The sequence below is a fragment of the Myxine glutinosa genome, chromosome 2, assembly GCF_964187855.1.
Source record: "Myxine glutinosa chromosome 2, kmMyxGlut1.1, whole genome shotgun sequence".
Lineage (NCBI taxonomy): Eukaryota > Metazoa > Chordata > Myxini > Myxiniformes > Myxinidae > Myxine > Myxine glutinosa.
In genome coordinates, this window is record NC_136262.1 from 57215226 (window position 1) to 57231559 (window position 16334).

A 16334-nucleotide genomic window follows, 5' to 3' on the forward strand; every position below is an offset into this window, starting at 1 on the left:
CAGACGACAGTCAGACTTACACGAATGGGAATGAAGCAGGAATGAATGGCTGGAAGGGGAGGAAGGTTCAGCTGGACGCTGGCTGGAGCTTGATCCCGCACGGGACGTCGGGCTGGAAATCGACGGCCACCGACGCCACCGCAATCTGGTTCCCACGGCGGCGTTGCTTCGCAGCAGCGGATCGAAACTGCGCGTCAAAGCTCAACTCCTCCTCAACTCCCAGCTCCTCCTCAACGCTCAGCTCATCCTCGAATGAACTGCTCAGTGCGTCCTCCTCACTCATCTGCCTAAGCAGTCCCTCCCAACCTCCTTTTATGAGGCGCGTGGCGATCAAGCCGCCGGCCTTTTGAAAACGCCCATTGGTGAGCTCGCGTCGGCCTTGATTGGTCACGAGGGCTCACCGATCCCGCCCCTCGATGAGGCGTTGGCAAAGCCACGCCTTGTTCCTGGCGCTTGGCTGACTCCTCCCACCTTCTGCTCCGAGATGACCTCGTGTTCAATGGAGTTTGGGGGCGATGATGATGCCAATAACCCCACCCAATGCAACGGTGGCGAAACGCCGCTTTGGAGGCCACGGCGATATTGTAGGGGATCTATCTTATTTGATTTGGTGCAATGCAGAGTCAATTAATGGGAAACAGAGCCTTAAACTAACATAGAATAAAGAAATAACTATAGAGAGAAGCCTATGATTTGCTACGTGTATGCAATGGACTAGCTAAAGGGACGACCTTTGACCTTTACAATTAATGGAGGTATTTACAAGGAATTACTTTTATTTACAGAGGGTGATATTTACAACAATTATCAACGTGCAGGATTCTCAAATCCGCAACAATATATATATATTTTAATTTCGTTTTTTTTAATTTAAAAAAAAATCGCTGTATGGTGCCTAAGCCTTTTTGATGACAGTTACTGTATATACAAGTACACATTCGCATAAATAAATACAAAACAATCACCAGACATTTGAACACGATTAATAAAACAATTCCGGAAGCGGTCGAAGTCTGTGGTTACACTTCTTCGTTTTCCTGAACGTCATCATACTTAACTCAGAAACGTGCTGAATGGCACATTCACCAGCATATATTGTACGAAAAGGTAAAATGATGATTTTACATTTGTGATGGATTCTGATTTGGATGTAATTGCTTTTCCATTATATTTGCTCTCATTTCAAATATGTTAATATTTCTTTTTCTCTGGAGCAACGCCGGGTACTCCAGCTATAAACGCTCTTATACTTTACTCAGGGTACACATACAAATACAACTTTGTCTGGGGGGTAACATAGGCTATGTGGCCGCGGCCTCATTCGTGGGTGTGGGGGACCATGAGAGGGGGATAAATTATCCATGTAAATGTGTACCGTGTAGTGCCACCTGGTGATGGTGGCAGAGGGTATTACAATTTCCTTTTTACCTGTGCAATATTGAGGTTATGAAGCACTCTTTGCATGGGAAAATTTTTCCTCCTTCCCTCCCTCCCCCAAAATGGAGGGGCCTGTCAAAGCCACCCCCTCCCAACCCCCAAAAGATGTATATGCAGCATATATTTTCCCTCCCCCTTCCACTCCCTTCCTCACCCCTCCCTCTCCTACTTCCTCCCTCCCTCCCCTCCCCCCTTCCTCGGCAAAGCCGGGTACTCCTGCTAGTAACATTATATTTTAAAAAGTTATGGACGAGTTATGACTAAACTTGGTGGACAAGTTGGTTAGGTGACAAGAACAAGCTGATTAGATTTTGGTTCAGGTCCGAATCCACATCTAGCCTATCAGTGAGATACAAAACAAAACTGTTCAGCCTGGCGGAGGTATGCGCTCTACCAAGTGCCGTTCAAGTTTATTTTATTTTGATAGCCGGCTATTGTATGATGTGCCTTTTTATTTAATTTTCTCACCTTTTTAGTGGTTCTGTGAAGTTTTTCTTCATTTGTCAGCTCGCCTACTGGGTCCACGCACTCCCTGAACTGCATTTCCAGAAAACTAAAAAGGTTGATTTTTCTTATTTTTTTGGTTTATTTTTATTATTAGTTTTTTGTTATCTTCATACCATGTCCATGCTTGTTGCCATGCCCGCACCTTTCACCAATCCATACCATTTTACTAGCTTCTGTTGATAATTGCTAACCTTTTATTGTTGTTCCATCCCTCCTGCAGGAAGATTTATCAAGACTGCTCTTGCATATCACTTTGTACCTGTTGCACATTTCTGCGGCTTACCTCCTCAAGTAAGTACACATGTCATTGGTTAATGAAGCTGCTGCTTTGGCTTCAGTGGTCTCCGAACAAGCAAATTGCCAGATTTGTGGGATTTTACTTGCCTCAAAAGTTGTCGATTGTAAAGTTAAATAGTTTCCCTCTTTTTTTCTTCTTTTTTTCTTATAAAAATAAAAAGTCATTAACCCTTTGAGTACGGATGACGTCCAGTGCCGCAACCCGCGAAAAAGTTTTGTGTACGGATGACGTTACTACACGTCATCGACTATACCTATAAATAGATCGTCAGTACGTGGTTGCATTCCCGTAATGCCAAATTAATCCCGTACCGGGGGTATTTTTATCAAAAAAAAATCCCGTACTCAAAGGGTTAATATCATGAAAATTATTAGGCACATGCAAAATTATTTCGGTACCAACGGATATAGACCATCGAGGACCGGATTCGATGGTATGGGATTTCATAGGACGAGAGGGCCATATAAGAACAGCAATAACATTCCCTCGATTAACTAAATGAATAGAGGTGACGACAACAACAATCATGTGATGGTTGGACTTTAAGCACGACCAACTGAATGCCATGACGTCATCTGGAATGACACGAGGCAAAATCTGCGAATGGTCAGGCAAATCCTGAGAATGTCGACGATAATCCGCGAAGGTCGATGAAAGTCCCGGAAATGGCGAGACAAAACCCACGGAGGTCGATGAAAATCCCGCGAATGTATGCCGTGGCATTGTTTCAATGGGGAAAAGGTGGATACGGTATAGGTTTCTGGCGGTTCCTGATTCATAGAGGAAAAATTTTAAAGTTTTAAAATGTTTTCGACCACAAATGCACATGATTGCAGTTTCACAAAAAATGACATTTTAAATTTTACAAGTAAAATTAAAAAAAACAACACCAGGTACCATTTCCCATTTATTGAAGGAATGGGCATATAATTTATTAAAAGTGCTTAACCGTACCGTGAAAGTGAAAAAAAACAAAAACGACAACACCAGGTACAGTACCATTTTTCAATTTATTGAAGGAGCATCGATACAGTGCTTGCTGAATACAGTTTATTAAAAGTGCTTAACCACACTGTACCGTGAAAGTAAAAAAAATCACAACACCAGGTACCATTTCCAATTTATTGAAGGAATGTGCTTACAGTTCATTAAAAGTGCTTAACCATACCGTACCGTGAAAGTTAAAAAAAACACAACACCATCATGTACCATTTAAATTTTTTATTTTACAAACGCACGCAACGTTCAAATGATGGTGCAGCAAAATCGTGCACCAATGGAGAGCCAGGAGAGGTAGGAGAAGGTGAGGCCGCTGAGAAGGTGCTGGTGGTCTGGATGTGGAGGGAGCAGGGCTGAAGAAATGGGTAATGGGGAGCTGGCTGAAAGATTGCCAAACATTTTGATGCAGTTCTTTGTGTGGGAGCAGCACATCCAAGCCCCTCTTGAACTTGAGGCACCTCTCCACAACTGGGTCAGCATCTTCCAATTTGTCGACAATCGCCCGCGTGTCCTGCAGCAACTCGCACAGGAACTGGTCTGTGAGGATGGATCTTGGCACCTCTTCCTCATTACTGCCCACCTCCTCCTCATTTCTGCCCACCTCCGGCTCCGCCCTCCTCCTCCTCGAAAACCTTTGGAATGGCATCCAACTCGCCCTCGATGTGCGGGTTTAGGTAACGGTTCAGCATCATTGTTTTCAGCATGTTGTCCTCTATCCATATTCTGAGAGTCTTCTCCATATTTTCCATGTGGACATTCCAGACATGGGTGACCACATTCTTACTCGATACAGTGCTTGCTGAAAGTTGCTCACGAATGGCATTCTCCTTCCGTATGTAGCGAACGGTGGATTAGTTGATGCTATAATGCCTGCCAACAGAGGCTGCACTCTCTCCTCTCGAAAGCCGGTCGAGCAGCTCCACCTTCTGGCTCAGGCTCATTACTTTCTTCTGCCTCTTGGTAGTCAACGCATCTCCGGCACTGGTCTTGCGCTTGGGCGCCATTATTTAACGATGAGCAGAGCGAGTCAAAACCACAGGTCGAAGAAACGGGACTAGAACAATGATTGAAATCGAGGACACAATCTGCGGGAGCCCATTCTTTGTGGGGGATGTTATCGGATGATGCCGTATTGAGCGTATCTGAATAATAAGAACTATATTATCTATACATGATGAGGAACCTTGATATATTTATCATCGATATAGTTTGTGGGAACTATATTTGGTATCGTGATCTGCTAATTTCAGTAATAGATTTAATGAAGCATTTGCACTCAAAAATTCGTGGGGTTGACATGTTTTCGTCGCACCAAAGCGTTTTCATTGTGTAACATCTCTGATGATGCTTTACCGTAAATTGCAAACTGTAATCTATTTAATGAAGTGTTTGCATTGTATAATTCGCGGGATTTGACTTGTCTACACATCTGGTGGGATATCCCGCAAAGCTCTCAATTATAGTCCAGCTCAAATTCGCGGCCGTAAAAGCCATGAAATGAAAACGCATATCACACAGCAGGTCATGCCCATGGCTTGTATAAGATGTTTTTTGCGTATGTCCAACTGCTTTATGCATGGTTAGTGAAAGATGAGTTTTATAAATGTGTCAAGCTAGCAGCTCGTGAAATTCTTTTTGCTGAAATTCTCTGAAAAACCATGAATTCGCGGAACATGGCTGTGAATAGGGGGAATAAAGCGGGATTTCGTGGAACACAGCCGTGAAAAGAAAAAAACCCGCAAATTTTCGGGACATTTTTTTGCGAATAGAGAAACGTGTCGCATTTTATCAACTGTGGATTCCACGAGTAGTGGGGTCCGACTGTATATAAAAAGTGTAAGAGTATAAGAATATATATATATATATATATATATATATATATATATATATATATATATATATATTATTATATATATATATATATATATGTATATATATATATATATATATATATATATATAAAAGAATGAAAATAAGAGCAGGCTGTTGGTGCTCCTATGGTTGGCAGCTCGTGCCCCAGAAGCATTGACGGAAAGAGTGGCAGTCATATGTGGGGAAATTGCATGCTCTGTCAGGGTCGTCCAGATAGCTCAGATGGCAGAGCACTGGAACCGTTTTGCAGAGCACCTGGGTTCGATTCCTGGTCTGGGCATGTAATTTTCCCACATATGTCAATTAATGAAAGAAAAAAAAAAGTTGGAAGTAAATGTTGATGCCTTAAGCAGAATTGTAAGACTTATGCCTCCAAGGTTTGATGATTGTGAACCAAGTGGTGAGAGAGGTTGGAAGAAGGACAGACACTGGCCTTTTTATTTATATACTCATATTATTTTTTACAGAGTAGCCCATAGTGCAAAGCGTCAAGAACAGTTTGTCCGTCTGTATTTACGTGTATGTATGTCCCCTCAAACGTACACCAATCAGAGCTGACTATCAGATCCATGATGACCATGATCTGGTCACATGACAGGGTGATATGATTATGTCTGATGTCATTATGGCGGTACAGCGGCTGACTCTCCACACCCCGCCATTTTGATTTATATGCCGTTCATGCCAAACATATCATCGAACCTGTCATATATCACAATCGCCATGCTCTACGTAACGTTTTTCATTCATTGTGAAACACAAACAAACGATTGTTAAAATGACTATCAAATATCGAAAGCATCGGAGTTCCAGCCCAACAAAACGGTGCATACACAACCCTTGTGGGGTATATAGATGACAGTAGATCTTCCCTCAGTTCTGTAAGTAAAACTTACCTCACGGATGTCGGGATTCCTCCAAATTCATTGTTTAATGTAATAAGCAGCATTAGCGACTGTTTAAAAAGCTAATAATGTGTGTTTGTGGTTTATAATATTTTACAAGCCCAGCTATGCCGCTGTTAGACTTCCTGTCTTGTTTTTATCCCTTTTCTTCTGTTCTGTTTTGTACCACATCTTTTTGGTCTGGCGAACTCTGCAATCTCTATTTTAAAGTACCATAGTCTATTTGAAAGTACAAGATGTATTGTTTATTACCCTTGCCAGAGGAGAGGGTATTGCATTTGAGTCTGTTTGTTTCTCTGTCTGTTTGTTTCTCTGTCTGTTTGTTTCTCTGTCTGTTTGTTTCTCTGTCTGTTTGTTTCTCTGTCTGTTTGTTTCTCTGTCTGTTTGTTTCTCTGTCTGTTTGTTTCTCTGTCTGTTTGTTTCTCTGTCTGTTTGTTTCTCTGTCTGTTTGTTTCTCTGTCTGTTTGTTTCTCTGTCTGTTTGTTTCTCTGTCTGTTTGTTTCTCTGTCTGTTTGTTTCTCTGTCTGTTTGTTTCTCTGTCTGTTTGTTTCTCTGTCTGTTTGTTTCTCTGTCTGTTTGTTTCTCTGTCTGTTTGTTTCTCTGTCTGTTTGTTTCTCTGTCTGTTTGTTTCTCTGTCTGTTTGTTTCTCTGTCTGTTTGTTTCTCTGTCTGTTTGTTTCTCTGTCTGTTTGTTTCTCTGTCTGTTTGTTTCTCTGTCTGTTTGTTTCTCTGTCTGTTTGTTTCTCTGTCTGTTTGTTTCTCTGTCTGTTTGTTTCTCTGTCTGTTTGTTTCTCTGTCTGTTTGTTTCTCTGTCTGTTTGTTTCTCTGTCTGTTTGTTTCTCTGTCTGTTTGTTTCTCTGTCTGCTTGTTTCTCTGCCTGCTTGTTTCTCTGCCTGCTTGTTTCTCTGCCTGCTTGTTTCTCTGCCTGCTTGTTTCTCTGCCTGCTTGTTCCTCGTCTGCTTGTTTCTCTGCCTGTTTTGTTTCTCTGCCTGCTTGTTTCTCTGCCTGTTTGTTTCTCTGCCTGCTTGTTTCTCTGCCTGCTTGTTTCTCTGCCTGCTTGTTTCTCTGCCTGCTTGTTTCTCTGCCTGCTTGTTCCTCGCCTGCTTGTTTCTCTGTCCCTCCAGAATAAATATGATTTTCTTCACAACCGTTGGTCCGAATGACAGGAAATTTTCACCAGAGGTGCATTTCCTCCTGTATAATTTTTTAAATGATAATTATGACGTCATAGGTCATGTGGTATGGGTGTCATCTTGGAAAAACTTTGCACCTCTATAGCTCCGAAAGTGCTGCATAGAATAAATTGAGACATGGCTCATTGTAAAGAACTCTCCATGGGGAACTAGATTGGCATTCAGTAGAGAGCATATATCCACCAGGTGAACAGTTTACATTTTGTATCCTCGAGTTGACCAGAAAATCACAATACAGAATCGCATTTAATCATAATCATCCGTCCACAACTTTTTGAGATATCCTCCTTTGTATAGTTTTTGTCCCTATCTCCCAATGGTGAAGAATCACTTTAAAAAGTCTACTAGCCAGATCCTGTTCTTCACCAAAGTTGAATCGATTCTTCCTTGTCAAACACACAACCTGTCCACCATGTTTCGTCCAAATCTGTCCATAACTTTTTGAGATATCCTGCTATATGTTGGTTTTAGCCCTATCTCTCAAAGGTGAAGAATCACTTTAAAAATTCTAGTAGCCGGATCCGAATCTGGATCTTCACCAACATCTAATCATTTCGTCCTTGTCACATACGCTACATCTCTGCCAAATTTCGTCCGAATCCGTCCACAACTTTTTGAGATATCTTGTTCACAAACAAACAGACTTCCTTCCACAAAGAATCCTTCCTTGGCACACCTGTGCTCCTCACCACATACAAGGCTTTCATCCGCAGCTCAATGGAACACTGCTCTCCTCTATGGGCTGGTGTTCCTGCGTCACACCTAGCTCGGCTTCATGCTTTTGATGCCAAAGCTTTCAGAATCATTGGAATCTCCCACGATGAAGCTGATTGTGAGGGCCTTTCACTAACTCACCACAGGCTGGTAGGTGGTCTTTCTGTCTTCTTCCTACTCCTATCTGGCCTTGCGCCCCCAGCTCTATCTGTGCTCTGTCCCCCAAATATTCCTACAGGTCGCACAAGATCTGCTAGCAACCACCCTCTTTGGTGAAATTGCCAAAATCAAGACTCTCGGCTCACCTTCACTCCTTCATTCCTCTTTATTCCCGGCTCTGGAACAAGCTCCCTCGCTCTCTTCAATCCCACTCCTCCCTCCAGGTCTTTAAAACAGCTGTTCACCACCATCTCTTATCTTCCCCCATCCAAAAGCTTGATCTTTTCTACACCCGTTAATTCACCCCAGATCCACTTTTTTGATATACCGACTTATTTCCTGGAAGTCCAAGTGTCCATGTGTTTTATACCTCTCCCACTCCCCACCCCCCTTCCCATGCCTCCTCCCCCCAAGCCCTCTCCCTCACCCAGATCTCCCGATGTCCCTGCTCTCTGCTGTTGTACTTTTGTGCTTCCCTTTCTCTCCCCATCTTCTCCTACTCCCTTTATTGTATGTTTTCTGTGTCCGTTTTTTTTTTGTCATTAATGTTAGCTCTTACACGAGCCTCGATCTTGTATCCAAAAAAAACACAAACGCAAACGGACAGACAAGCGTACAGACAGGGGTGAAACATAACCTCAATCCACCTTTGGTGGCAGAGGTAATCTATATATATAAAACAGTTTGTGTGTGTGTGTGTGTGTGTGTGTGTGTGTGTGTGTGTGTGTGTGTGTGTGTGTGTGTGTGTGTGTGTGTGTGTGTGTGTGTGTGTGTGTGTGTGTGTGTGTGTGTGTGTGTGTGTGTGTGTGTGTGTGTGTGTGTGTGTGTGTGTGTGTGTGTGTGTGTGTGTGTGTGTGTGTGTGTGATGTTACCGATAGACTCCGAAACGGAGAGGCTCACGTGCTTGATATTTGGCATAGACGTGGCCATTGAGCCTGGGACGAACATGGCCAAGACCATATTTGACGAGATCCATATTTTTTATTCATATTTACCTCAGCGCATTTCAGCGAAGTACCCGCTAATCTCAGCCAGTGCCAGAACAGCTCGCTGATTCGCTCAGAGCGATCACGTGATGTTCCATCCCGTCACACGTCACACGTTTGCACGTAATTCAGGGCGAAAAGCGATTGCGTTTTTTCACCTTTATGCGATCGTGTTTTGTGTCGATTTTGTGCGATATGAATTGAATTTTAATTCATATTTCGTGTTTACGAATTCGAATACGAAGGATTTCCCCTTTCCCCTTTCGATTTCGAATACGAATCGAATACGAGCTTGAGTCGAGAGGGCGAATGTACGGGTCTCCCTTCCCCCGCCCGGCAACGCCGGTACTGGAGGGCGTGGGTCACAGGATCGGTGAGTCTCCAAAATCCGCTTCGTGCTCTTGCGAAGATGCAGGACGATGTCGCGATTGTTGTGCTGCTCTCCGACCATGAGAACTGCAACGTCATTGTTGACTGGCCCTCCCCTTCCCTCCCCCTTCCCCCTCCCCCGTCCTTCCTCCCCCTCCCTTCCCCCTCCCCCTCCCCCCTCCCCCCTCCACCCTCCCCCTTCCCCCTCGCCCCTCCCCCCTCGCCCCTCCCCCCCTCCTCCTCCCCCCTCCCACCCCCTCACCCCCCCATCTCTCACCCTCCCCCCTCCCACCCTCCTCACCCCCCCATCCCTCACCCTCCCCCCTCCCACCCTCCTCACCCCCCATCCCTCACCCTCCCCCCTCCCACTCCCCTCCCCCCCCCACTCCCCTCACCCTCCCACCCCCCTCACCCTCCCATCCCTCACCCTCCTCCCCTCCCCCCTCCCCCCTCCCCCCTCCCATCCCTCCCACCCCTCCCCCTCCCATCCCTCACACTCCCCTTCCCCATCCCCCCTCTTCTCCCCTCTCCCTCTCCCCCTCCCCCTCTTCTCCACCTCTCCCCTTCCCCTCCCCCTCTTCTCCCCTCCCCCCCTCTTCTCTCCTCCCCCCTCCCTTCCCCTCCCCCGCCCGGCAATGTCGGGTACTTCTGCTAGTAACTTATAGTAATGATTTTTTTTCTCTGCAGCCGTTGGTCCGATTGACAGGAAATTTTCACCATAGGTGCACATCCTCCTATATATATATTTTTTTAATGATAATTATGACGTCGTAGGTCATGTGGTATGGGCGCCATCTTGGAAAAGCTGAAAAACTTTGCACCTCTATATCTCTGAAACCTTGCATAGAAGAAATTGAGACATGGCTCATTGAAAAGAACTCTCCATGAGGAATAACATATATAGTAAGGGCATTTTATGAGATATTTCACAAATCTGTTAACTAAATTGTTACCAAAAAATTTCTTCCCCAATATGTTTGTAAAGGTGTGTAATAACATGTGTTAAAATGTTGAAGGTCAACTCCCGTGGGAAACCCAGAAAAAAAGCTGTTGAATTGGGGTACCGAAAATTTTTTTTCGAGAATTTTAATTTTTTTAAATCGGCCCTTAAGTAACTTATGAGGGGTCAAATAAGGGTTTTTCATGATTCTGAGTTGATTGTTAACATTTATATTTTCACTTTTACATTTACACACAAAGTAGCTTTTATTTCACATACATATATAATACTCAAGAGTTATTTCTCATTCACAATGTCAGAAGTTTCAACAGTCATTGTCTATGTCTTCTTCAGACTCAACAACATCATGACTGCAGTTTCTGCATGTAATGCCATTACAGACTCCACAGGCCGAGATGCACGTGACCCCATTCTTCTTGCAGCTGCATCGCCGGTTGCTGCAATCTCCATGACAATTACAGCTCGTGAACTGCAATAGCTCCTCAGGAGCCGTGGGGTCCAGTGTTGGAACTGGCTCATACCCATGCACACCTATTGTCCATCCATAGTCACTGGGGTTCAGAGACATGCTCTGTAGAAGGATCCAGTCCCGGGTCTGCAGGTAGGCACGGAGTGAATGTTGTGCAGCTGCACCCTCTGTTGGAGGTAGAGTCTCTGGTTTGATCACTCCTGCCGCTGCCTTCTTTGAGAACATGTTGTACCGAATTTCACCCAATGTAGTATCTCGTCCATGGTAAATGTACTTGAAAATCGCAGTACCAGCCTGAATCACTGTTTCCTTGGTGGCTTCTGTGTCAAGGAAGATGTCGATGTACTCAGCCGCGTCCCCTTCGCAAAACCTAAAAAAAAGCACCAGGTCTATGTCAAGTAAAGTATAATGTAAAACAGAAATAATTTTTTTTTTTTTAACATTTATACTATGATGACAATGATTATAATTATTATTATTATTAGTATTAGTATTATTTGCCGACGTAATAGTAGTATTATCATTATTACCTGGCAAATAGAGTTGTTTTCCCATGACCAGCGATTGCAGAAACCGTATCACACCCCGTGAAGGCGTGACAGAAGAGCAGGTAGCTCTTCTGTGTTTCGGAGAGAGATTCTTTGATCTTTCGGACGTCATAAGAGCCGTTTGATGTGGTTAAGAAGAGTGGATGGTGGCTGTCTGAGCTATGGTGCACCAGCATTACCAGCACGTCTGCATCTTCTGCCCGCACCTGAAAATATAACAACATGTACAAAGCATAATGAACCGTTCAAGAACAGATTTAACTTCTGCCCCCAAACGGCAACTCTTTCGTCTGTCTTGACAATCGGTCTCAAGAACATCTGAAGGCTTGCAGGAACAAGTGTCAGCTGACTATCGATGTCAGTCATACTGTGTGTGGTGGGGTATGACTTTGGACCTAAATCAATCAAGGCAATATCATTGGATATGAACTTGAGTGCCGTCTTTATGATCTGAGTCTTCTCATCTCCATGGTCAAGATTAGCATGATGCGCTCGCAGAATATTGTCGGTGCCATCTTTGAGACAGTACATCTGCCCTTCTTTCCTGTGTTGTGAAATACAAGGTGTCTTCGTATTTCTCTAGAAGTTTTATCTTTAGCCAATGCTTTGAATAAGAAAGGCTCTTCTCTGGTGACTGATCAAACTCCTGCAGCTTTTCATGGACTTGGTCCATGTTCATTACCCCATGCTCTAATTCTGAGTCTAAGCATTCGCAGAATTCAATAAAAACTGCCTCTCGCTCCTCATCAATACTCCTCTGTCCTCTCTTCCTTTTTCCTTCCTCATCAGTCTTGGACAAACTATCACCTCTCAAACATAAGTTTGCATCGCAAATGGTACAGTGTTTCTTCTGCTACCAAGTCGTTGATCCCTTCCAGGCGTCCAGTGACTTCAGTGCCCCAGTCATCCCCGCGACTCCGTGCTGTCTTCAGCAAGCTTGCCTTCAGTGTATCTGCAGTCAAATTATCTGGCACTCTGTATTTCTTTCTAGCTTGTGCTGGATTATTTTTGTAGAGCTGGGCTGGTTGGTTGCAAAGAATGCATACATCCTTATACAGGAGGTCAACTGACTGTGATCTTCTAGAACTGCAGCCAGTTGATGAACTGAACTCGCAAGTAGTGCGTCTTCTCTTCAACTTTGATGACTCTTTCTCTGCCTTTGATGCTTGAGCTGACTTCTTGGTGGTTGCAACAAAGTTGTTGTACAGATCATTTTTACACTTCTGGTGGTACCTCAGTTTTCCTTCCTTTTGAGCCTCCTTCATACGTTCCACAACAGTAACATTTTCGACAGTTTCTGCTTGTTTCAATAAAGTTGAGTATCCCTTTGGAGTTGCCTGTATGAGCCTTTCAGCTGGTGTATCCGAGCGTGCACAGATGAAGCAATTGAGCACAGGTGGAGTAACGTCTTCATCCATATTGCTAGACTTCATGTCCTGCAAAGTAGAAAATGAGATATATTTAGAAATTATTTTTCCACAAAGGAGTGTCTGTGGTGAAATATAAATGTTAACAATCAACTCAGAATCATGAAAAACCCTTATTTGACCTCTCATAAGTTACTTAAGGGCCGATTAAAAAAAATAAAAATTCTCGAAAATAATTTTTCGGTACCCGAATTCAACAGCTTTTTTTCTGGGTTTCCCACGGGAGTTGACCTTCAACATTTTAACACATGTTATTACACACCTTTACAAACATATTGGTGAAGAAATTTTTTGGTAACAATTTAGTTAACAGATTTTCATATGTTTCCCTTACTAATATTAATGATGATGTCATTGGTTCCTCCATTGTGACGTCTTAATTCGACGAGTACAAAACTTCATCCTATCAAGATGAAATTACTTGAGCATCATCTATGGATAAATTGGTGTAGGAAAACATAATGATGGCGTCATCGGTCACGTGTTTCGGCCTCAATTTTTGTTTTAACACAAAAGCCTTAAAATACACTAAAAATATGTCCTGGCGAGGGTCTGCAATCTCTGGTTGATCTTCCTTGTTGTTGCTTTCTCGGATTGATTTATTTGACTAACCTATCCCTCTCTGGGAATCTAAGTCTTACTAAACTTTTGGTTTTGCATACAGGGTCAAGGTTCGTGGAACAGCTAGAACACTGAACAAGTCAGGGCGCAACAGGACCAAAGGAACTATAGAGAGGGGCGATGCCAACAGCAGAATTGAAGGATAAAATAGAGGGAGACTTGGACAAATAATGGGTGTGGGGGGAAATGAGAGGTAAGGGAGGTAGTTGAGGTGGATACAGAAGCAAACTCTCAAGAAGGAAAAACTGGGTATTTGTAAAAAGGTGAGTTAGGGGGAAGGTGGTGGGTGGTAACGGAGGTTTGAAAACATTATGATTTTGTATTAGGGATGATCTGAATTGGTGGTGAACAGCTGTCTTGAAGACTTGGAGGCAAGAGTGAGATTGAAGAGAAATGTGTAAGTTGGTTCCACACTGTGGAAAAGAGGAGTTCATGAGTGGAGGTGAGCAGTGATTCTGGATTTAGGCAGTTTCACCAGAAGATGGTTGATGGTGGACCGTGTGAGCCCTGCAATAACCTGGGAGGGTGGGGGACAAAACACAGATCAGAGGGTGCAAGACCCGAAAGGAGGCACGAGAAGATAGAGAGACTGCAGACCTATCTATTATGGGAAAGTGATAGGCCCATGAACACAGCTTCATCGTGGGAGATTCCTATCATCTTGTAGGCCATATTTTCATGGTGTCAAGCTGAGCAAGGTGTGAGGCAGGGGCACCAGCTCAGAGGGGGGAGAGCAGTATTCTATCAAGCTGCGGGTGACGACCTTTTAGGTGGATAGGAGTTCAGGTGTGCCAAGGAAAGACTGTACAACCGAGGATGCCCAGTCGGCGGTTGGCTTTGGATGCCAACTTTGAAATATGATTTGCTCAAGAAAGGTCATGGCTGATAGTGAGCTCCAGGAGTTTGAGTGACTGAACTTCCTCAAGAGGATTTTTAAGAAAGTAAATGGGAGTTGGGGGAGGGGTTGCCATGCTGTACTTTGAAAGAGAGAGTGAAAGTATGAGATTTGTCAGGACTGAAAGACTTATTCCAAGTGTTTGACCAGCTTGTGATTCCAACAAGGTCTGAAGATATGGGAGAAGTTGCTGCCTCCCTATCTGATGGATGAGGGATGTCACGGCAGAGGGTAATCATCAGCAAATAGATAAGTGATTTTGCAGAATCAGAGATATCGTTGATGAAGATCGTGAATAGGACTGGACCCAAAATACAGTTATGGGACACTCTACACCTTGACAGGGAAGGAGAGGGAAGGAGATGAAAGGATTCATTTGAGAGCCACACGTTGGCTACAAGAGTGGAGGAAGTCAGAATTCAGTAACCTAAGAGTGAAGTTAGCTTTGGATTATATGGACAGATAGTTTGGAGAGTAAGGTGGGGATGCCAGACTGTATCAAAAGCATGAGATATGTCCAGAGAGACTGCCCTGATCTTATATTTGACATTGAGGGCTTCCATCCATTGTTGGGTGGGTAGAAGCAGCATGTCCACGGTGGAGTGACCTGGTCTGAATCTAAATTGGTGATCTGAGATTAGGTTGTTGGAGAAAAGGAAGGATTTGATGTCAACTGCGATGATGGATTCCATGGCCTTGCCTATGATTGGAAGTACGCTGACAGGTGTGTAGTTAGGGGATCGGTTATTGCACCTTTTTATGTAAAGCAGTGATGTTAGTGTCTCTAACACTCCTATTTAATGTCTTTCTATTGTAACTATCGTTTCTACAACCATCAAACATTACTGTGTTCTCTGCTGTATTTGAGAATGAACTTTTGTTAGTACGTCTTTGTATTTCTCTTTTTGTTACTGTTTCATATTTCTCATCAAGCTCGACTGGCCTGATTCATTCATTCTTTTCATTTTTCTCTCAATTTTTTCCCCCTTTTCACAGTTTGTTGAAACATTGTGAATGTCTCTTAATCGTTCAAGTGAATTGTTCTTGTTGCACATGGTTGGAGGGACAGGGAGGGAGGTCGTCATTGTGGTGGTCCCCCAGAACCATTACAAGAGGTCAAGCAAGAATGTGGAATTGGTTCAGGTGCCAACTTTTGCCCCTCCTACTCTCTGTCAAAAATACCATGGGAGATTTAACCGCATGCCAAGACAGGCATGTGCGAGAGGTCGTGGTAGGATGGTGGATTTGCATCAGTTTTGGATGGTCGGGGTTAAGGGAATATACCTTTGGGTTACTTCCTCTTTTCACCTTGTCTCTTAAAAGTGTCTGGATTCCTGGTGGTCTTTGTGAATTCATTAATATGATGCGGCATCTGCCAATTTAATTGGGCAGATTGTCCTGGCCTACAATCCACCATCTCTTACATCAAATGATCTATAATCTCTTCATGTCCAGACATAAGATAGTGCCTTGGACTCGCTTTTACAATAATCTCCAGCTTTGTCTCTCTAAAGAGTCATGTGCATGTCTGTTTCTCTCTGTCTGTGTTTTTAACTCTGCCACCGAAGGTAGATGGAGGTTATGTTTTCACTCCTGTGTGTCTGTTTGTTTATTTGTCTGTGAACAGCATGTCTCATAAAGTTGTGGACGAATTCAGCCGAAATTTGGTGGAGAGGTTGGGTATGCGACAAGGACGAAATTATTAGATTTTGGTGAAGATCCGGATCCAGATCTAGATCTGAGAATTTTTTTTCGTGATTCTTCACCAATGAGAGATGGGGCAAAAAAGCGATACATAGCATGATATCTCAAAATGTTATGGACGGATTTGGACAAAACTTGGTGGACAGTTTGGGTTGTGTGACAAGACTGAATCGATTCGATTTTGGTGTGGATCCGGATACGAGAATATTTAATTTTTTCAAGTTCAAATTTCAATTTTTTTCATAGGGACCTGCAGCCAATTCCTTTAATT

At 43.5% G+C, this 16334-nt stretch overlaps 2 protein-coding genes across 5 annotated transcripts in view; one reads left to right on the forward strand and one right to left on the reverse strand.

Moving 5' to 3' along the window:
• Positions 1 to 16334, forward strand: part of LOC137421774 (translocating chain-associated membrane protein 1) — a 93359-nt gene that overhangs the window by 26878 nt on the left and 50147 nt on the right. For 3 of the 4 annotated variants that reach the window (XM_068108170.2, XM_078773319.1, XM_078773320.1), the window contains 2 exons: positions 1914 to 1998; positions 2165 to 2235. In XM_068108170.2, the coding sequence (XP_067964271.1) occupies positions 1914 to 1998; positions 2165 to 2235 (156 nt within the window). Of the gene's footprint in view, positions 1 to 1913; positions 1999 to 2164; positions 2236 to 3668; positions 3916 to 16334 lie in introns of all 4 variants that reach the window. The other variant, XR_013622674.1, reaches the window with a different exon arrangement.
• LOC144890889 (uncharacterized) lies at positions 10599 to 11660 on the reverse strand. The gene is made up of 2 exons (XM_078772786.1): positions 11399 to 11660; positions 10599 to 11238 (listed from the first exon to the last, which is right to left on the reverse strand). The coding sequence occupies exons 1-2, from the start codon at positions 11638 to 11640 to the stop codon at positions 10704 to 10706; spliced, it is 777 nt and encodes a 258-aa protein (XP_078628912.1). The 5' UTR covers positions 11641 to 11660; the 3' UTR covers positions 10599 to 10703.

Coding starts and splice junctions, on each gene's coding strand:
- LOC144890889 (XM_078772786.1), bottom strand. CDS start 11,640: ATGTTGTTATATTTTCAGGTGCGGGCAGAAGATGCAGACGTGCTGGTA. Junction 11,239..11,398: donor AAAACAACTCTATTTGCCAG/GTAATAATGATA, acceptor GCTTTTTTTTAG/GTTTTGCGAAGGGGACGCGG.